The 24,016-nt window shown below is 43.5% G+C and overlaps 1 protein-coding gene across 5 annotated transcripts in view; it reads right to left on the reverse strand.

Moving 5' to 3' along the window:
• The window catches only part of LOC126095234 (zinc finger protein 761-like), a 171,309-nt gene that overhangs the window by 53,542 nt on the left and 93,751 nt on the right, over window positions 1-24,016 (reverse strand). For 4 of the 5 annotated variants that reach the window (XM_049909979.1, XM_049909980.1, XM_049909978.1 and 1 more), the window contains one exon: window positions 6,130-6,333. The exons of the other annotated variant lie outside the window; for it this stretch is intronic. In XM_049909979.1, coding sequence (XP_049765936.1) covers window positions 6,130-6,333 — 204 coding nt within the window. The remainder of the gene's footprint in view (window positions 1-6,129; window positions 6,334-24,016) is intronic. 5 annotated transcript variants of the gene reach the window in all.

Genomic DNA, 24,016 nt, shown 5'->3' on the forward strand with positions numbered 1-24,016 from the left:
TTTTATAAGTACATAGGCCTGTTTATTTCTACAATGGTTCAAATGGCTCTGAGCACTATGGGACTCAACTGCGGCGGTCATAAGTCCCCTTGAACTTAGAACTACTTAAACCTAACTAACCTAAGGACATCACACACATCCATGCCCGAGGCAGGATTCGAACCTGCGACCATAGCGGTCGTGCGGTTCCAGACTGTAGCGCCTTTAACCGCTCGACCACTCCGACCGGCCATTTCTACAATGGTTTACACCAGTTTACAGCTTGAACATTCAGCTATTTTTCAACATAATCACCATTTCTGTTGATGCATTTCTGTAGACACTGTGGCAGTTTCTGTATGCCCATGTCATACCAGTTCGCCGCCATGCTGTTCAGAAGGTTATGAACCTCTTCTTTCACCTCGCCGGCGGAGTTTAATCACTTTCCGCCCAAATATTGTTTTAACTTAGGGAACAGGTATTAATCACTGGGCACCAAGTCAGGACTATAGGGTGGGTGGATGATTATGTTCCACTGAAATTGTTGCAGGAGAGCAACAGTTTGCCGAGCGATGTGTGGGTGAGTGTTGTCATGGAGAATGTGTACGACCTTGCCCAACATTCCTCTTCTCCGGTTATGAATTGCCCATTTGAGTTTTTCAGAGACTCTCAGTACCTGTCAGCGTTAATTGTGGTCCCAGCGATTCAGCTCTGATGACAAGATGAAAGAAGAGGTTCATAACTTTCTGAACAGCATGGCGGCGAGCTGGTATGACATGGGCATACAAACACTGCCACAGCGTCTACAAAAACGCATCGACAGAAATGGTGATTACATCAAAAAATAGCTAAATGTTCAAGCCGTAGACTGATGTAAACCACTGTAGATATAAACAGGTCTATGTAATTGTAAAAAGAATAGGCAGGGTGTATACATGGATAAGAAAAAAAATTCCCGGATTTCCCGGTTGAAAATACACTTTTTCCATGTTAAGTGACAGTATACTTTTCCTCGGCACTGTAAAACTTATCAATCCTTAGAATGTTTATGGTTTTCTACATAGATGTAGAATTTGCCAGCACTGTAGAAAATGAAATGCAGGGAGGGGGGATCACGGTTTGGAAAGATCTTTAATGTGCAGCAACAGGTACGTTGCATTTTTTTCGTGTTACGGAGGTATAAATTCGAATTCCACCAAACACTTCACGTTACTTTCTGAAGCAATGAAATCGAGATTGCGACACACTTTTGTAAGCCAGTCGTAGATCATGTCACGTGATCTTGCCATCTGATGACAGCATAGGGCGCGTGATGTAGTCAGTCAATAGCAAGATCACTCTTAAGTAGCGCGAACACACAAAAAAGAAAAGTTAATGGTTTAAATTAATATACATAGTGTTGCTCCAAGAAAAACAAAGTTTTCACAAATAATATTGGTCACTAAGATTAATAAGCTGCAAGAGAAGCTAAGCTTCCACATATAATGCTGATCTTTTTGCGCGCTTTACACTTTAAGATACATCACACAAATGTGCCAGTAAATTTTTTAATAACAACGTAAATGTCTGATCTTCTGGGCTCATAATTCTTCTAGATAGTCGTCCTCAAAGAGTTGACTTTTAAATGAGAGTCAAAAGCTCTGTGATTTAAGAAATTCATCGTACATTCTCTCACATAGTTCGTCTTGCGTAAAAGGAAATTTACTTTGAAAGTAATACTTTTCAAACCACCATTCGCAATATTTTCCCGTGACCTGTTAGAAATTGGTTCGTTTCAGCAGTTGCCAGAGAGTGCCAGATAACAGGTGTCACTGCGCCTGCGCAGCTACGATGACTCAGGAGACCCGCATGTTCGTACGCGTAAAACATTAAAAGATCTTGCATTATGTCATAAAAGAAACAAGACACCAAAGGATACTTCAAGAGCATCGGAATTTTGTGAACCATACTAAAATGCATAATTCGCCTTAAAGTGGACAATCGTATGTCCAGATTCGGATGTAAATTTTCTTGAGTACCAGTACTGCATTATCTCATGATTGGTTCTTTATTGTGGCATAATGTCATACGAGCTAGATAATGGAAAACGTGCACTTGAAATGCAGCGAAAAGTTGAAACTAGCTAACAGTGTGAAATTAAACACTTCGTTTCAAATAAATTGACAGCCTCGGTGCAAAAGACTAATAAAAGCCAAATCTCTTTAACAAACCAACAAAAATAACTTCATTGTTCTGCAAGGCGATTAATGTTTGACTGTCAGAAAGGTGGAAATAAAACCTGAAACTAACAACATATTTTAGCCTTCCGTAATTATGCGAATGTATTTTAATTCATTTGGTAGCCCCTGGCCACAGAAATTCGTTTTGTTTTCATTTAATGTGAGAGCAATAAATGAAGAGGAAACATCAAAATCACTAAACGTAAACACAGGTCACGTGGAGACTACCCACCTCCCCACTACAACTCAGACTGCTCTGTGCATCAGCCCTGGATCTACGATATTTCTGAACCGGGACAATACTAGATAGTGGCACCCAGCCACACTTCTGTAGCCAGAAGCGGGAGAAAGTGCTACTCAGACGCGATTCAACTGCACATGCACAAGAGCTCGCCCAAAAACACTGTCACGTCACGCTCATTGGAGGCAATTTGTTGTTAGGAAGCACTGCATATTCTTCCTAAAGCCTTTGACACACTTTGGTTGGCAGACGCTTGTATGAGCACTGTGTTTTGTTGTTGTATATGGCGCATTTCCTTTGCAACTTAAGTTTTATTTTCCTTTTTTTCCCTCTCGTTCATGTTTTGTTGCTGCAGAATTCTGCAGAATTGGGATACAGTAATATCCTTCATTAGAGTATTGGTTATTACCAGTAAAAATCACAAAAATTTAACTGGTAACTAAACAATGAAAAATTCCCGGAATTCTAAAAAATTCCTGGGTTTTTCCCGGTTTTCTCCCAGACGAAAAAATTCCCGGGTTTTTCCTGGATGTCCCGGGTCGTATACACCCTGATAGGAGACCTTACTTTTGGGATTACCCTCGTACAAACATATCATCATGAAACCTCCAAATTACAATGATCTCTAATGCTGCTGAATCCAGAACTTCCTCAAACCATTTTATGCAAAAATACAACTGTGGATTTTCATTTTCGGGAGCTGAAGGAACTGAAGACCAAAATTATGTTGAAAAAAGAATACTATCAATATCTGAGATAGAAAAAGAGAGCCTACTTACCAAATGTGAAAAATAGGAACAACTGAGTACAGAACATTTCTAATGTTCCTAAATTAGGAGCACTGGAATATTCAAGTGTTAGTTCTGGGAAGGACCATTTCTTGTATTTTTGGACGTTCATGCTGTTCTTATTTTCACCCAGTGGTGGAAAGATCTACCACTGGCAAAAGTCAGCACTGACCGGGGTATATCCGATTCCAAAAGTAATATTTGTGGTGGCACCTTACTGGACAAGATGTACAATAGTTTCAAAGACTATCATTTGGCTCTAGGCATCCAGTCAGTTCTTGAGAACAAAAAATTTTATGTACATTTTGATAAAGAAAAAAGTGGGTGGAGACGTCAGTTCAATAGTCAGCCTCAGGGAAGAGTACTGGGACCAACTTTATTTAATTTTTACACATATTTGCAAACAAAACTCAGAAACATGAAGTATTTCCTTTACACAGATTATTTTGTTCTTGTTCCACAGGGCAAAAATTATGAACCTGTCAAAGAGCAATCAATACAGGTCCTGTCTACCATCTCAACATATTACAAACTGGAGCAACTGAATTACATTCCACTAGGATTTCAACTACCTCTCATTGTGCACTGAAACGAGAAATGTCCCACCCACTGTTCTTTCCACCCCTCCCATAGTGGCATTCCGCTGTCCACCAAACCTACACAATACACTCTTCCATCCCTTCACAACCTCTGTTCCCAATCCCTTACCTCATGGCTCATGTCCCTGTAATAGACCTAGATCCAAGACCTGTCCCATACATCCTCCCATCACCACCTACTACAGTCTGGTCACAAACATCACCTATCCCATCAAAGGCAGGGCTACCTACGAAATCAGTCATGTGATCTACAAGCTAAGCTGCAGCCACTGTGCTGCATTCTATATAGGCATGACAACCAACAAGCTGTCTGTCTGTATGAACAGCCACCAACAAACTGTGGCCAGGAAACAAGTGGACCAACCTATTGCTGAGCATTCTGCCCAACATAACATCCTTCATTTCAATGACTGCTTCACAGCCTGTGCCATACAGATCCTTCCCACCAACGGCAGCTTTTCTGAACTGCGCAGGTGGGAACTCTCCCTGCAATATATCCTACATTCTCGTAACCCTCCTGGTCTCAACCTTCATTAGTCATTGTGCTCAACCATCTAGCCCCTCCCCCGTCTCCATTCCACTACCCTGTTCCCATTCCAGCACTACACACGCTCTCTTTTCCACCATGCATCCAGTCTCTCCTTTTCCACAACCCCCATTCCCCTCTGCCCCACCCTTTGTCTAACCTAACCTCTCTCCACTTCGTCCCGGCATGCTCCCAGCACCACTTCACCATCACCCACCTTTACCCTGCTATCCCTCTCTCTCCCTGCCCCAGCCTCCTCCTGAACCCCATCCAGTTACCTCTCCCATCATGCATGTGTTGTTATTCTTTTTTTTTCACTTTGCCTCACTCCCCATTTTTTTCCTCTTGCTTTTGTCTTTCTGTGTATTTCTGTTACAACAAAAACCCGTACTTTTGAAGCAATTTTATATGTCATGTTCCATGTTTGGATTACTAGTAGTGCACTGTTACTACTCTTGGGTTTGTATGTCAATTGTAAGTCATCTAACCATTGTTGTTGTTGTTGTTGTTATTGTTGTTGTTGTGGTCTTCAGTCCTGAGACTGGTTTGATGCAGCTCTCCACGATACTCTATCCTGTGCAAGTTTCTTCATCTCCCAGTACTTACTGCAACCTACATCCTTCTGAATCTGCTTAGTGTATTCATCTCTTGGTCTCCACGCTGCCCTCCAATGTTATATTTGTGATCCCTTGATGACTCAGAACATGTCCTAACAACCGGTCCTTTCTTCTTGTCAAGTTGTGCCACAAACTCCTCTTCTCCCCAATTCTATTCAATACCTCCTCATTAGTAATGTGGTCTACCCATCTTATTTTCAGCATTTCGAGAGCTTCTATTCTCTTCTTGTCCAAACTATTTATCATACATGTTTTACTTCCATACATGGCCACACTCCATACAAATACTTTCAGAAACGATTTCCTGACACTTAAATCTATACCCGATGATAACAAATTTCTCTTCTTCAGAAACGTTTCCTTGCCATTGCCAGTCTACATTTTACATCCTTTCTACTTCGAGCATCATTAATTATTTTGCTCCCCAAATAGCAAAACTCATTTACCACTTTAAGCATCTCATTTCCTAATCTAATACCCTCAACATCACCCAACTAAATTCGACTACATTCCAGTATCTCCGTTTTGATTTTGTTGATGTTCATCTTATATCCTCCTTTCAAGACATTGTCCATTCTGTTCAACTGCTCTTCCAAGTCCTTTGCTGTCTCTGACAGAATTACAATGTCATCGGCGAACCTCAAAGTTTTTATTTCTTCTCCATGGATTTTAATACCTACTCTGAATTTTTCTTTTGTTTCCTTTACTGCTTGCTCAATATACAGATTGAATAACATCGGGGAGAGGCTACAACCTTGTCTCACTCCCTTCCCAACCACTGCTTCCCTTTCATGCCCCTCGACTCTTATAACTGCCATCTGGTTTCTGTTCAAATTGTAATAGCCTTTCGCTCCCTGTATTTTACCCCTGCCACCTTTAGAATTTGAAAGTTAGTCTATTTTCTTAAGTTCCCAATTCTCCTAGTGAAGGAACTGTTTTGAAAGCCTAATAGTTACGAAAAGTTTGAAAGTTGTGTGCATCAATCTTGCTCCAATTACTTTTCTAGCAGCCTTAAAAAAAAAAAAAAAAAAAAAAAAAAAAAAAAAAAAAAAAAAAAAAAAAAAAAAAAAAAAAAAAAAAAAAACAGTGTTGCCAAATGGGAATTGTATCAGATAATAAGAAAATCTGAAAATAAAGTTATGTTTATCTAAATTACTTACTCAATGTCTGGGCCTTTGGAAAAAAATGTCCACACTGCTTGCATATGTACATTCCATGAGATATATGCTCCTCTTTCAAATGATTTCTCAAATCAATTCTGTCATTACACTCTTTATAACAAATAGAACACTGGACAGTAGCTCCTTTTATCACCACATTTTCTGCCTCATTATCTTTCCCATCGGCTCGGCTGCACACTGTAACTAAAACTGCAATCATTACAACTGATTTGCTTGTGAAACATATTGTCCAAGGTGTCCCACATAAAACTGGTACATCTCATGTACTAGTTAATCATCTCTAGTCGAATTGCTTGTGGAGTGGCAACACTGTCTCAAAAATTAGCTACACTGCATTTTATTGGAAAGCTGAGTGCAGCTGCGAGTCATGCATCAGTTATTGTGAGAAGCTCGTATCATTGAGTTGTTACAGAAATGGTGCAGTTTGCATTGGTACAGCAAACTGATATCTTGGAATGTTACATAAAAACAGGAATGTAAACAATGTTTCAAGGAAAGTGTCCTGGTAGCAAACTCCACATGACCAGCACTATTCAAGATCTGTGCAAGAAATGGATGGCTGCAGGATCCATCAAAACTGTGCAGAGGAATAGGTGACCAACAGTGAGGACCCCTGAAACTATGGACAGAATTTGCATGCATAATACAAGAAGTCCCCACAAATCAGTAAAATTATTCGCAGCAGGTAGGTGTGCCTCATACAATGTGTCATCATGTACTAAAAGATATGAAATTAACAGCCTATCACGTGTAGTGCGAGAGTTAAAAGTTGGGATCAGGAAAAGAGCGTTCATTATTGTAACTGGTTGTTAACATCAATTGCTAACAGTTATTTGGATCCCTTGCTTTAATTCATGTCATATGTGGCCAGGTTTCATTTGTCAGATTATGTAAACTCCCAGAACTGCAGGTACTGGTCGCAGGACAACCCACATATCCTGCATGAAGAACTTCTCCACTCAGACAAGATGGGTGCATCGTCCAGCATGTGCATTATTGAGCCCATATTCTCCAATTCTACCACGAAGAGAGGCAGCAGGTATCTAGAGTTCTTTGACTCTTTCTATGCACAACTAACAGATACAGAAAAGCTGTATGCAGTATTCCAACAAGATGGAGCAATCACTCACATATCCAAACAAGACACACTCTACATTACCAACTTGTTCCCTGAAGAGAGACTTGTGAACAGAGGCCTCTGCCCCCCAAGGTCCCCAGACTTAATATTGTGTGGTTTTTATTTATGGGGCAGACAAAAAAGCAAAGAGTATGCTGACAATCCTTGCACAATAGACAATGTTAAACAGAATATTACAGCAGAAATTAATGTCATCATGCCTGCAAAATTACAGTATGTTGTTGGTAACGTCATCACACCAAGTCAGCGATGTCTGGAGGCCTATGGCCACCACTTCCAGCATTTCTTATAAACAGTAACTACATGTTTTTTTAATGTTACTATTATCTATTCTTTTTTAGTTCGTTCATTGTTCCTTGAATATTAGGTGCAAGGCATACCAGTTTTACATGGGAAACCCTGTACAACTTTTCTCTTATGAAGTTCCCAACATAAACATTTAAAGCTTGGTCAATATGCAACATACTTATGACAGTTAGTTATTGGCATTTTCCATGATGTGGGACAAAGCAGTTTTATAACAACAGTATACTTTCTCAGCAAAATATACAGCAATATGCTAACCATTTACAGGACTGCCTTAAGTTACTTTTCTTTTATGTACACTTATTTACACCTACCTACACTCAATTTTTCTCATTTATTCACACAGTTTTCTGTCAATTCCATCATGAAGGAGAGCCTTCAGGGATGCGAAAGAGTCAAGTTACACATTAACTGGCAGAAGTAATCACTGCTGGTTACTTCTGCAGAGGTGAATGGTCAATATTCCGGAATAAGAGAGATGATGACCATTCGATCATTTGAAGCTAAAAAATCTAGTAAACATGTGCTCTAAAATGCATACCTTAAGAACTATTAGCACTTTTCCATATTTGATAGTGTGAAACAAATTTCTTTCACTCCAAGCTCTTTGCTTTCCATATTTTGAGAGGCAGTGGAATGGACCAAAACAAAAAAACGAAAAAATTCCAGTAAACAATGGCTCTAAAGCGTATATCTTATGAGCAATAACCATTTGTTCATCCTTCACTACTGTAAAATACATTTCTTCTATTAAAAAAGTGTTCAAAACTCTTAAGGTATATGATTTAGAGCCCCTGTTTAATAGACTTTTTCTACTTCAAATGATCATTTCTGTCATATCCATGAATACTGACAATTCCTTCTGAGACACCCTGTATTAACAACAAATTATGACTATTGCTAGTCTACTCAAATTGTTTATGTATGATAATTACTTTTAGATAACTTAATATATGTGCGTTAGAAGAAAAACTCCTACTTCAAAAAAATCTACTACTCTTCCTCCCACAGTACCCAACTGCTGTTACTATCTAATACTTCAAATAAAGCATTATAAGTTTACACATGGTTTTTTTTAAACATTTTTTCGTACCAAAACTGAGTCGCAGATTCCAACACAGCTATGCATAGAAAATGGCTGAAATTTTTATGATTTATTCCAAGATCCCACTCCTGAACAACTTTGAAAATTTTCTTCATATCTAGATCCATTTCTGAGGTACAGAGGTTCAAAGTTACCCTACTTGTACACATTAAATACATACACAGAATTCAGTGTGAAGTAAAAACGTAGTTTATAAAATGATGTAGCATGGATAAATACACTACAAATTATCTCATTATCATCTGAAGGGTTCTCGGAGCCCCATGTTGTAGTACTGAAATGTGTGCATGTAAAATCCATTATCATAAATAGACAATGATCAAACACTAGATGAAACACTGGCACCATTTGCTTGTGCACAGAATACGAATACGGTAACTGAGCTTGTTCTGGCCATAGGCAGAGAGATTTGTGCCATGCACAATGATTTCAAGTCATGGATCTGGAGAGGAAGATAGAACAGAAGGAGGAGGATGTGGGTGAAGTTAGAATCACTAGCCAGGGGTTGAGGTAGGTGTGGGGCAATGGCTAGAGGAGATTGAGGCCACGAGAATTACAGGGTTGAAGAATTTGCAGCAAGGACAATTCCCATCTAAGAAAGTTAGAAAATGATTGTGATTAGAGGAAGGATACAGACGACAAGGATTGAGAAGCAACAACTGAAATCTAGCATGTTGTGCTGAGCAGTATGTTACACCAATGGAGGGTCAGCTGATAGATGATAGACTGCTTGCTCAGGTGGTGCTGTCTCTGATGGCACAGGATACGCCAGTGATGGGACTGGAGCAGGATGTGCTAAGTGTGTGCATTAACACAGGTCTTGCACCATAGTTGCATGACCCACATGGCTGAAGGTTTGGAGAGGTATGGTGTAAGGATGCGCTAGGATATTTCATAGGTCGGGCAGCTGGTGGGAGAGATGGGAAAGACTGCGAGCAGGAGGTTCCTCATTTTTGGACTTTATAATAAGTAGTCAAAACTCTCACATAGGATGTGGTGTAGTTGTTCCATTCCAGAATTATATTGGGTGATGAGGGGTAGTATTCTTTTGAAATTAGTTCATGAAGGTGGTCTGAGATTAGCAGCATGTGTGGGTATGACACCTACTCGCAAACAATTGTCCCACATACCCTGCAGTCCCACAATCTACATCTACATCTACATCTACATCTACATCTACATCCATACTCCGCAAGCCACCTGATGGTGTGTGGCGGAGGGTACTTTGAATACCTCTATGGGTTCTCTCTTCTATTCCAGTCTCGTATTGTTTGTGGAAAGAAAGATTGTCGGTATGCCTCTGTGTGGGCTCTAATCTCTCTGATTTTATCCTCATGGTCTCTTCGCGAGATGTACGTAGGAGGGAGCAATATACTGCTTGACTCCTCGGTGAGGGTATGTTCTCAAAACTTCAACAAAAGCCCGTACCGAGCTACTGAGTGTCTCTCCTGCAGAGTCTTCCACTGGAGTTTATCTATCAACTCTGTAATGCTTTCGCGATTACTAAATGATCCTGTAATGAAGCGCGCTGCTCTCCGTTGGACCTTCTCTATCTCTTCTATCAACCCTATCTGGTACGGATCCCACACCGGTGAGCAGTATTCAAGCAGTGGGCGAATAAGTGTACTGTAACCTACTTCCTTTGTTTTCGGATTGCATTTCCTTAGAATTCTTCCAATGAATCTCAGTCTGGCATCTGCTTTACCGACGATCGACTTTATACGATCATTCTATTTTAAATCACTCCTAATGGCTACTCCCAGATAATTTATGGAATTAACTGTTTCCAGTTGCTGACCTGCTATATTGTAGCTAAATAATAAAGGATCTTTCTTTCTGTGTATTCGCAGCACATTACACTTATCTACATTGAGATTCAATTGCCATTCCCTGCACCATGCGTCAATTTGTTGCAGATCCTCCCACATTTCAGTACAATTTTCCATTGTTACAAACTCTCGATATACCACAGCATCATCCACAAAAAGCCTCAGTGAACTTCCGATGTTATCCACAAGGTCATTTACGTATATTGTGAACAGCAACGGTCCTACGACACTCCCCTGTGGCACACCTGAAACCACTCTTACTTCGGAAGACTTCTCTCCATTGAGAATGACATGCTACGTTCTGTTATTTAGGAACTCTTCAATCCAATCACACAATTGGTCTGACAGTCCATATGCTCTTACTTTGTTCATTAAACAACTGTGGGGAACTGTGTCAAATGCCTTGCGAAAGTCAAGAAACACGGCATCCCTCTGGGAACCCGTGTCTGTGGCCCTCCGAGTCACATGGACGAATAGCGTGAGCTGGGTTTCACATGATCGTCTTTTTCGAAACCCATGTTGATTCCTACATAGTAGATTTCTAGTCTCCAGAAAAGTCATTATACTCGAACATAATATGTGTTCCAAAATTCTACAACTGATCGACGTTCTGCACATCTGTTTGACGTCCCGTCTTGAAAACAGGCATGACCTGTGCCCTTTTACAATCCTTTGGAACACTACGCTCTTCTAGAGACCTACGGTACACTGCTGCAAGAAGTGGGGCAAGTTCGTTCATGTACTCTGTGTAAAATCGAACTGGTGTCCCTTCAGGTCCAGCAGCCTTTCCTCTTTTCAGCGATTTTAATTGTTTCTCTACCACTGTGTCGTCTATTTCGATATCTACCATGTTCTCATCTGTGCAACAATCTAGAGAAGGAACTACAGTGCAGTCTTCCTTTGTGAAACAGCTTTGGAAAAAGACATTTAGTATTTCGGCCTTTAGTCTGTCATCCTCTGTTTCAGTACCATTTTGCTATACAATTTTATCCCGCCATAAATATGCTCAACAATACGTAACCCACTTCCCAACCATAACCAAAAGATTTTATTTTCCGCTTTCAACACTACCGCTGCTATAAAATCCACCGTTTCTAGTTCAATAACAGCTGCTTTCACGTATTTAACAACCATTTCGGCTAGTTCTAATAACTTTAACTTTATTTCCACTTCCGTTTTTCGCACATCACTGATCATTTTAGCCGCTCCCCACAGGTTTTAACGTCATTTTTTCTACAATTGTTAGCCCCATTTTCGTAATCTTTCACCACAACACCACTCCTTTAATACGTTTTTTCGAAATTTTCCCGAATTTCTCCGTCCTTTAACGTCATTTTAGCCGCTCCCCACAGGTTTTAACGTCATTTTTTCTACAATTGTTAGCCCCATTTTCGTAATCTTTCACCACAACACCACTCCTTTAATACATTTTTTCGAAATTTTCCCGAATTTCTCCGTCCTTTAACGTGATTTAGCGGCAACACAACCACCTAACCTTTTTGCACATCGCTGTCTACCAACCCAAGTTCAATACAAGATCAACTTAACCAACACTTTTTCGCCTTTTTTCATACCAGATCTCCAATTGCTTTCTAGTTCACCTTTCTCTCTCCCCATATATTTCTATCTTTCTTTTTCATTTCAACCTCATGTTAAACTTTCCACCTTCTAATACCATGTCACCCTCACAACACCCCCACAACGACCCCATTAAGTTTTATTTACATTCCCTCCGCAAACATGCCTTCACCCTAGCCAGATTACGCTCACATATTCTATTTTCTCAGGCTTGTCTGACATTTGGCATAACCCCCAAAGGCCTCACACTTAAAGTTCCCATCTCTGGCTGCAACCCTTCTTTCCATCAGTCCCTATACCAGTTCCAAACTGAACAATCCATTGCCCTCACCCACCTAATCCTTCACCTACACATCAACTCAGCCAATGAACACACCCGTCAACTCCTATCCTTAATAAAAGTCCTCAGTCTTTCCTCTCCCACATCCACACCGGTTATTCAGAGCATCCTCCTACAGGCCAACCGCCAATTAGAACAGCATGCCACCCTTCACCTCAAAAAACTATCCAATCTCCTGGTTTCCCACCTCCGGAAAGGCAACTCACTCACCTTTCACAACCTTTCCAGCAAACCTCAACCACCTCTCATTGCACACAAACCCAGTCTCTCCCATCTACTCAATCTCCCACTTCCAGCTCCACTCCCTCCAAAACCTCAAAATTGCGATCAACACAATCTGGCACCACAACACCCTAATTCAGTAGTTAACCTTTCCTCCAAACCTCTCTCCCAATCCGAAACCTCTGTCCTATCCAAAGGCCTCACCTTCAGCCCCACTCCCAGATTCAACCAAACAGCCCTCGTCAAAGATTTACTGTCCTACACTCGTACTCTCTGCTGGAAGTATCACTTTGCCACGAAGAAAAATGATCCTAATCCTACCCCTAATGATCCAACTCCCCAAGACACTATCCAAATTGAACCCTGCCTGGAACAGTTCCGTCCTCCGTCACAGCGGGACCCACCTCCTCTTCCTCAAAATCACCCTCTCCAAACCTTCCAGGAATTTCTGACTTCCAGCCTTGCCTCTCAATCCTTCTTAAAAAACCTTAATCCTACTCCAAACATCACCACTGCTGAAGCCCAGGCTATCCGTGATCTGAAGGCTGACCGGTCCATCGTCATTCTTCCGGCGGACAAGGGTTCCACGACCGTGGTACTTGATCGTCGGGAGTATGTGGCTGAGGGACTGCGTCAGCTTTCAGACAACACCACATACAAAGTTTGCCAAGGTAATCCCATTCCTGATGTCCAGGCAGAGCTTCAAGGAATCCTCAGAACCTTAGGCCCCCTACAAAACCTTTCACCTGACTCCATCAACCTCCTGACCCCACAGACACCCCGCACCCCTACCTTCTACCTTCTTCCTAAAATTCACAAACCCAATCATCCCGGCCGCCCCATTGTAGCTGGTTACCAAGCCCCCACAGAACGTATCTCTGCCTACGTGGATCAACACCTTCAACCCATTACATGCAGTCTCCCATCCTTCATCAAAGACACCAACCACTTTCTCGAACGCCTGGAATCCTTACCCAGTCCGTTACCCCCAGAAACCATCCTTGTCACCATTGATGCCACTTCCTTATACACAAATATCCCGCACGTCCAGGGCCTCGCTGCGATGGAGCACTTCCTTTCACGCCGATCACCTGCCACCCTACCTAAAACCTCTTTCCTCATTACCTTAGCCAGCTTCATCCTGACCCACAACTTCTTCACTTTTGAAAACCAGACATACCAACAATTAAAGGGAACAGCCATGGGTACCAGGATGGCCCCCTCGTACGCCAACCTATTCATGGGTCGCTTAGAGGAAGCCTTCTTGGTTACCCAGGCCTGCCAACCCAAAGTTTGGTACAGATTTATTGATGACATCTTCATGATCTGGACTCACAGTGAAGAAGAACTCCAGAATTTCCTCTCCAACCTCAACTCCTTTGGTTCCATCAGATTCACCTGGTCCTACTCCAAATCCCATGCCACTTTCCTTGATGTTGACCTTCACCTGTCCAATGGCCAGCTTCACACGTCCGTCCACATCAAACCCACCAACAAGCAACAGTACCTCCATTACGACAGCTGCCACCCATTCCACATCAAACGGTCCCTTCCCTACAGCCTAGGTCTTCGTGGCAAACGAATCTGCTCCAGTCCGGAATCCCTGAAGCATTACACCAACAACCTGACAACAGCTTTCGCATCCCGCAACTACCCTCCCGACCTGGTACAGAAGCAAATAACCAGAGCCACTTCCTCATCCTCTCAAACCCAGAACCTCCCACAGAAGAACCACAAAAGTGCCCCACTTGTGACAGGATACTTTCCGGGACTGGATCAGATTCTGAATGTGGCTCTCCAGCAGGGATACGACTTCCTCAAATCCTGCCCTGAAATGAGATCCATCCTTCATGAAATCCTCCCCACTCCACCAAGAGTGTCTTTCCGCCGTCCACCTAACCTTCGTAACCTCTTAGTTCATCCCTATGAAATCCCCAAACCACCTTCCCTACCCTCTGGCTCCTACCCTTGTAACCGCCCCCGGTGTAAAACCTGTCCCATGCACCCTCCCACCACCACCTACTCCAGTCCTGTAACCCGGAAGGTGTACACAATCAAAGGCAGAGCCACGTGTGAAAGCACCCACGTGATCTACCAACTGACCTGCCTACACTGTGATGCATTCTATGTGGGAATGACCAGCAACAAACTGTCCATTCGCATGAATGGACACAGGCAGACAGTGTTTGTTGGTAATGAGGATCACCCTGTGGCTAAACATGCCTTGGTGCACGACCAGCACATCTTGGCGCAGTGTTACACCGTCCGGGTTATCTGGATACTTCCTACTAATACCAACCTATCCGAACTCCGGAGATGGGAACTTGCTCTTCAATATATCCTCTCTTCCCGTTATCCACCAGGTCTCAATCTCCGCTAATTTCAAGTTGCCGCCACTCATACCTCACGTGTCATTCAACTACATCTTTGCCTCTGCACTTCTGCCTCGACTGACATCTCTGCCCAAACTCTTTGTCTTTAAATATGTCTGCTTGTGTCTGTATATGTGTGGATGGATATGTGTGTGTGTGTGCGCGAGTGTGTACCCGTCCTTTTTTCCCCCTAAGGTAAGTCTTTCCGCTCCCGGGACTGGAATGACTCCTTACCCTCTCCCTTAAAACCCGCATCCTTTCGTCTTTCCCTCTCCTTCCCTCTTTCCTGATGAGGCAACAGTTTGTTGCGAAAGCTTGAATTTTGTGTGTATGTTTGTGTTCGTTTGTGTGTCTGTCGATCTGCCAGCACTTTCATTTGGTAAGTCACATCATCTTTGTTTTTAGATATATTTTTCCTTCGTGGAATGTTTCCTTCTATTATAACCATATCATTAATTTGAACCCAACAATTACGTTTGTTATTGTCGCCTTTGCATTTCGAAATCTTTCCTGTCGTCTTATTTCTCTTTTTTCTCTTTATTTTCTCTTTCTGTTTTTACCAGTAGTTTCACTTTGTATTCACCTTCCCCTTTCACCGTAATCTACTATACAATTTTATCCCGCCATAAATATGCTCAACAATACGTAACCCACTTCCCAACCATAACCAAAAGATTTTATTTTCCGCTTTCAACACTACCGCTGCTATAAAATCCACCGTTTCTAGTTCAATAACAGCTGCTTTCACGTATTTAACAACCATTTCGGCTAGTTCTAATAACTTTAACTTTATTTCCACTTCCGTTTTTCGCACATCACTGATCATTTTAGCCGCTCCCCACAGGTTTTAACGTCATTTTTTCTACAATTGTTAGCCCCATTTTCGTAATCTTTCACCACAACACCACTCCTTTAATACGTTTTTTCGAAATTTTCCCGAATTTCTCCGTCCTTTAACGTCATTTTAGCCGCTCCCCACAGGTTTTAACGTCATTTTTTCTACAATTGTTAGCCCCATTTTCGTAATCTTTCACCACAACACCACTCCTTTAATACATTTTTTCGAAATTTTCCCGAATTTCTCCGTCCTTTAACGTGATTTAGCGGCAACACAACCACCTAACCTTTTTGCACATCGCTGTCTACCAACCCAAGTTCAATACAAGATCAACTTAACCAACACTTTTTCGCCTTTTTTCATACCAGATCTCCAATTGCTTTCTAGTTCACCTTTCTCTCTCCCCATATATTTCTATCTTTCTTTTTCATTTCAACCTCATGTTAAACTTTCCACCTTCTAATACCATGTCACCCTCACAACACCCCCACAACGACCCCATTAAGTTTTATTTACATTCCCTCCGCAAACATGCCTTCACCCTAGCCAGATTACGCTCACATATTCTATTTTCTCAGGCTTGTCTGACATTTGGCATAACCCCCAAAGGCCTCACACTTAAAGTTCCCATCTCTGGCTGCAACCCTTCTTTCCATCAGTCCCTATACCAGTTCCAAACTGAACAATCCATTGCCCTCACCCACCTAATCCTTCACCTACACATCAACTCAGCCAATGAACACACCCGTCAACTCCTATCCTTAATAAAAGTCCTCAGTCTTTCCTCTCCCACATCCACACCGGTTATTCAGAGCATCCTCCTACAGGCCAACCGCCAATTAGAACAGCATGCCACCCTTCACCTCAAAAAACTATCCAATCTCCTGGTTTCCCACCTCCGGAAAGGCAACTCACTCACCTTTCACAACCTTTCCAGCAAACCTCAACCACCTCTCATTGCACACAAACCCAGTCTCTCCCATCTACTCAATCTCCCACTTCCAGCTCCACTCCCTCCAAAACCTCAAAATTGCGATCAACACAATCTGGCACCACAACACCCTAATTCAGTAGTTAACCTTTCCTCCAAACCTCTCTCCCAATCCGAAACCTCTGTCCTATCCAAAGGCCTCACCTTCAGCCCCACTCCCAGATTCAACCAAACAGCCCTCGTCAAAGATTTACTGTCCTACACTCGTACTCTCTGCTGGAAGTATCACTTTGCCACGAAGAAAAATGATCCTAATCCTACCCCTAATGATCCAACTCCCCAAGACACTATCCAAATTGAACCCTGCCTGGAACAGTTCCGTCCTCCGTCACAGCGGGACCCACCTCCTCTTCCTCAAAATCACCCTCTCCAAACCTTCCAGGAATTTCTGACTTCCAGCCTTGCCTCTCAATCCTTCTTAAAAAACCTTAATCCTACTCCAAACATCACCACTGCTGAAGCCCAGGCTATCCGTGATCTGAAGGCTGACCGGTCCATCGTCATTCTTCCGGCGGACAAGGGTTCCACGACCGTGGTACTTGATCGTCGGGAGTATGTGGCTGAGGGACTGCGTCAGCTTTCAGACAACACCACATACAAAGTTTGCCAAGGTAATCCCATTCCTGATGTCCAGGCAGAGCTTCAAGGAATCCTCAGAACCTTAGGCCCCCTACAAAACCTTTCACCTGACTCCATCAACCTCCTGACCCCACCGACACCCCGCACCCCTACCTTCTACCTTCTTCCTAAAATTCACAAACCCAATCATCCCGGCCGCCCCATTGTAGCTGGTTACCAAGCCCCCACAGAACGTATCTCTGCCTACGTGGATCAACACCTTCAACCCATTACATGCAGTCTCCCATCCTTCATCAAAGACACCAACCACTTTCTCGAACGCCTGGAATCCTTACCCAGTCCGTTACCCCCAGAAACCATCCTTGTCACCATTGATGCCACTTCCTTATACACAAATATCCCGCACGTCCAGGGCCTCGCTGCGATGGAGCACTTCCTTTCACGCCGATCACCTGCCACCCTACCTAAAACCTCTTTCCTCATTACCTTAGCCAGCTTCATCCTGACCCACAACTTCTTCACTTTTGAAAACCAGACATACCAACAATTAAAGGGAACAGCCATGGGTACCAGGATGGCCCCCTCGTACGCCAACCTATTCATGGGTCGCTTAGAGGAAGCCTTCTTGGTTACCCAGGCCTGCCAACCCAAAGTTTGGTACAGATTTATTGATGACATCTTCATGATCTGGACTCACAGTGAAGAAGAACTCCAGAATTTCCTCTCCAACCTCAACTCCTTTGGTTCCATCAGATTCACCTGGTCCTACTCCAAATCCCATGCCACTTTCCTTGATGTTGACCTTCACCTGTCCAATGGCCAGCTTCACACGTCCGTCCACATCAAACCCACCAACAAGCAACAGTACCTCCATTACGACAGCTGCCACCCATTCCACATCAAACGGTCCCTTCCCTACAGCCTAGGTCTTCGTGGCAAACGAATCTGCTCCAGTCCGGAATCCCTGAAGCATTACACCAACAACCTGACAACAGCTTTCGCATCCCGCAACTACCCTCCCGACCTGGTACAGAAGCAAATAACCAGAGCCACTTCCTCATCCTCTCAAACCCAGAACCTCCCACAGAAGAACCACAAAAGTGCCCCACTTGTGACAGGATACTTTCCGGGACTGGATCAGATTCTGAATGTGGCTCTCCAGCAGGGATACGACTTCCTCAAATCCTGCCCTGAAATGAGATCCATCCTTCATGAAATCCTCCCCACTCCACCAAGAGTGTCTTTCCGCCGTCCACCTAACCTTCGTAACCTCTTAGTTCATCCCTATGAAATCCCCAAACCACCTTCCCTACCCTCTGGCTCCTACCCTTGTAACCGCCCCCGGTGTAAAACCTGTCCCATACACCCTCCCACCACCACCTACTCCAGTCCTGTAACCCGGAAGGTGTACACAATCAAAGGCAGAGCCACGTGTGAAAGCACCCACGTGATCTACCAACTGACCTGCCTACACTGTGATGCATTCTATGTGGGAATGACCAGCAACAAACTGTCCATTCGCATGAATGGACACAGGCAGACAGTGTTTGTTGGTAATGAGGATCACCCTGTGGCTAAACATGCCTTGGTGCACGACCAGCACATCTTGGCGCAGTGTTACACCGTCCGGGTTATCTGGATACTTCCTACTAATACCAACCTATCCGAACTCCGGAGATGGGAACTTGCTCTTCAATATATCCTCTCTTCCCGTTATCCACCAGGTCTCAATCTCCGCTAATTTCAAGTTGCCGCCACTCATACCTCACGTGTCATTCAACTACATCTTTGCCTCTGCACTTCTGCCTCGACTGACATCTCTGCCCAAACTCTTTGTCTTTAAATATGTCTGCTTGTGTCTGTATATGTGTGGATGGATATGTGTGTGTGTGCGCGAGTGTGTACCCGTCCTTTTTTCCCCCTAAGGTAAGTCTTTCCGCTCCCGGGACTGGAATGACTCCTTACCCTCTCCCTTAAAACCCGCATCCTTTCGTCTTTCCCTCTCCTTCCCTCTTTCCTGATGAGGCAACAGTTTGTTGCGAAAGCTTGAATTTTGTGTGTATGTTTGTGTTCGTTTGTGTGTCTGTCGATCTGCCAGCACTTTCATTTGGTAAGTCACATCATCTTTGTTTTTAGATATATTTTTCCTTCGTGGAATGTTTCCTTCTATTATAACCATATCATTAATTTGAACCCAACAATTACGTTTGTTATTGTCGCCTTTGCATTTCGAAATCTTTCCTGTCGTCTTATTTCTCTTTTTTCTCTTTATTTTCTCTTTCTGTTTTTACCAGTAGTTTCACTTTGTATTCACCTTCCCCTTTCACCGTAATCTACTATACAATTTTATCCCGCCATAAATATGCTCAACAATACGTAACCCACTTCCCAACCATAACCAAAAGATTTTATTTTCCGCTTTCAACACTACCGCTGCTATAAAATCCACCGTTTCTAGTTCAATAACAGCTGCTTTCACGTATTTAACAACCATTTCGGCTAGTTCTAATAACTTTAACTTTATTTCCACTTCCGTTTTTCGCACATCACTGATCATTTTAGCCGCTCCCCACAGGTTTTAACGTCATTTTTTCTACAATTGTTAGCCCCATTTTCGTAATCTTTCACCACAACACCACTCCTTTAATACGTTTTTTCGAAATTTTCCCGAATTTCTCCGTCCTTTAACGTCATTTTAGCCGCTCCCCACAGGTTTTAACGTCATTTTTTCTACAATTGTTAGCCCCATTTTCGTAATCTTTCACCACAACACCACTCCTTTAATACATTTTTTCGAAATTTTCCCGAATTTCTCCGTCCTTTAACGTGATTTAGCGGCAACACAACCACCTAACCTTTTTGCACATCGCTGTCTACCAACCCAAGTTCAATACAAGATCAACTTAACCAACACTTTTTCGCCTTTTTTCATACCAGATCTCCAATTGCTTTCTAGTTCACCTTTCTCTCTCCCCATATATTTCTATCTTTCTTTTTCATTTCAACCTCATGTTAAACTTTCCACCTTCTAATACCATGTCACCCTCACAACACCCCCACAACGACCCCATTAAGTTTTATTTACATTCCCTCCGCAAACATGCCTTCACCCTAGCCAGATTACGCTCACATATTCTATTTTCTCAGGCTTGTCTGACATTTGGCATAACCCCCAAAGGCCTCACACTTAAAGTTCCCATCTCTGGCTGCAACCCTTCTTTCCATCAGTCCCTATACCAGTTCCAAACTGAACAATCCATTGCCCTCGCCCACCTAATCCTTCACCTACACATCAACTCAGCCAATGAACACACCCGTCAACTCCTATCCTTAATAAAAGTCCTCAGTCTTTCCTCTCCCACATCCACACCGGTTATTCAGAGCATCCTCCTACAGGCCAACCGCCAATTAGAACAGCATGCCACCCTTCACCTCAAAAAACTATCCAATCTCCTGGTTTCCCACCTCCGGAAAGGCAACTCACTCACCTTTCACAACCTTTCCAGCAAACCTCAACCACCTCTCATTGCACACAAACCCAGTCTCTCCCATCTACTCAATCTCCCACTTCCAGCTCCACTCCCTCCAAAACCTCAAAATTGCGATCAACACAATCTGGCACCACAACACCCTAATTCAGTAGTTAACCTTTCCTCCAAACCTCTCTCCCAATCCGAAACCTCTGTCCTATCCAAAGGCCTCACCTTCAGCCCCACTCCCAGATTCAACCAAACAGCCCTCGTCAAAGATTTACTGTCCTACACTCGTACTCTCTGCTGGAAGTATCACTTTGCCACGAAGAAAAATGATCCTAATCCTACCCCTAATGATCCAACTCCCCAAGACACTATCCAAATTGAACCCTGCCTGGAACAGTTCCGTCCTCCGTCACAGCGGGACCCACCTCCTCTTCCTCAAAATCACCCTCTCCAAACCTTCCAGGAATTTCTGACTTCCAGCCTTGCCTCTCAATCCTTCTTAAAAAACCTTAATCCTACTCCAAACATCACCACTGCTGAAGCCCAGGCTATCCGTGATCTGAAGGCTGACCGGTCCATCGTCATTCTTCCGGCAGACAAGGGTTCCACGACCGTGGTACTTGATCGTCGGGAGTATGTGGCTGAGGGACTGCGTCAGCTTTCAGACAACACCACATACAAAGTTTGCCAAGGTAATCCCATTCCTGATGTCCAGGCAGAGCTTCAAGGAATCCTCAGAACCTTAGGCCCCCTACAAAACCTTTCACCTGACTCCATCAACCTCCTGACCCCACCGACACCCCGCACCCCTACCTTCTACCTTCTTCCTAAAATTCACAAACCCAATCATCCCGGCCGCCCCATTGTAGCTGGTTACCAAGCCCCCACAGAACGTATCTCTGCCTACGTGGATCAACACCTTCAACCCATTACATGCAGTCTCCCATCCTTCATCAAAGACACCAACCACTTTCTCGAACGCCTGGAATCCTTACCCAGTCCGTTACCCCCAGAAACCATCCTTGTCACCATTGATGCCACTTCCTTATACACAAATATCCCGCACGTCCAGGGCCTCGCTGCGATGGAGCACTTCCTTTCACGCCGATCACCTGCCACCCTACCTAAAACCTCTTTCCTCATTACCTTAGCCAGCTTCATCCTGACCCACAACTTCTTCACTTTTGAAAACCAGACATACCAACAATTAAAGGGAACAGCCATGGGTACCAGGATGGCCCCCTCGTACGCCAACCTATTCATGGGTCGCTTAGAGGAAGCCTTCTTGGTTACCCAGGCCTGCCAACCCAAAGTTTGGTACAGATTTATTGATGACATCTTCATGATCTGGACTCACAGTGAAGAAGAACTCCAGAATTTCCTCTCCAACCTCAACTCCTTTGGTTCCATCAGATTCACCTGGTCCTACTCCAAATCCCATGCCACTTTCCTTGATGTTGACCTTCACCTGTCCAATGGCCAGCTTCACACGTCCGTCCACATCAAACCCACCAACAAGCAACAGTACCTCCATTACGACAGCTGCCACCCATTCCACATCAAACGGTCCCTTCCCTACAGCCTAGGTCTTCGTGGCAAACGAATCTGCTCCAGTCCGGAATCCCTGAAGCATTACACCAACAACCTGACAACAGCTTTCGCATCCCGCAACTACCCTCCCGACCTGGTACAGAAGCAAATAACCAGAGCCACTTCCTCATCCTCTCAAACCCAGAACCTCCCACAGAAGAACCACAAAAGTGCCCCACTTGTGACAGGATACTTTCCGGGACTGGATCAGATTCTGAATGTGGCTCTCCAGCAGGGATACGACTTCCTCAAATCCTGCCCTGAAATGAGATCCATCCTTCATGAAATCCTCCCCACTCCACCAAGAGTGTCTTTCCGCCATCCACCTAACCTTCGTAACCTCTTAGTTCATCCCTATGAAATCCCCAAACCACCTTCCCTACCCTCTGGCTCCTACCCTTGTAACCGCCCCCGGTGTAAAACCTGTCCCATGCACCCTCCCACCACCACCTACTCCAGTCCTGTAACCCGGAAGGTGTACACAATCAAAGGCAGAGCCACGTGTGAAAGCACCCACGTGATCTACCAACTGACCTGCCTACACTGTGATGCATTCTATGTGGGAATGACCAGCAACAAACTGTCCATTCGCATGAATGGACACAGGCAGACAGTGTTTGTTGGTAATGAGGATCACCCTGTGGCTAAACATGCCTTGGTGCACGACCAGCACATCTTGGCGCAGTGTTACACCGTCCGGGTTATCTGGATACTTCCTACTAATACCAACCTATCCGAACTCCGGAGATGGGAACTTGCTCTTCAATATATCCTCTCTTCCCGTTATCCACCAGGTCTCAATCTCCGCTAATTTCAAGTTGCCGCCACTCATACCTCACGTGTCATTCAACTACATCTTTGCCTCTGCACTTCTGCCTCGACTGACATCTCTGCCCAAACTCTTTGTCTTTAAATATGTCTGCTTGTGTCTGTATATGTGTGGATGGATATGTGTGTGTGTGCGCGAGTGTGTACCCGTCCTTTTTTTCCCCCTAAGGTAAGTCTTTCCGCTCCCGGGACTGGAATGACTCCTTACCCTCTCCCTTTAAACCCGCATCCTTTCGTCTTTCCCTCTCCTTCCCTCTTTCCTGATGAGGCAACAGTTTGTTGCGAAAGCTTGAATTTTGTGTGTATGTTTGTGTTCGTTTGTGTGTCTGTCGACCTGCCAGCACTTTCATTTGGTAAGTCACATCATCTTTGTTTTTAGATATATTTTTCCTTCGTGGAATGTTTCCTTCTATTATAACCATATCATTAATTTGAACCCAACAATTACGTTTGTTATTGTCGCCTTTGCATTTCGAAATCTTTCCTGTCGTCTTATTTCTCTTTTTTCTCTTTATTTTCTCTTTCTGTTTTTACCAGTAGTTTCACTTTGTATTCACCTTCCCCTTTCACCGTAATCTACTATACAATTTTATCCCGCCATAAATATGCTCAACAATACGTAACCCACTTCCCAACCATAACCAAAAGATTTTATTTTCCGCTTTCAACAC

The sequence above is a fragment of the Schistocerca cancellata genome, chromosome 8 (assembly GCF_023864275.1).
Source record: "Schistocerca cancellata isolate TAMUIC-IGC-003103 chromosome 8, iqSchCanc2.1, whole genome shotgun sequence".
NCBI classification, from domain to species: Eukaryota; Metazoa; Arthropoda; class Insecta; order Orthoptera; family Acrididae; genus Schistocerca; species Schistocerca cancellata.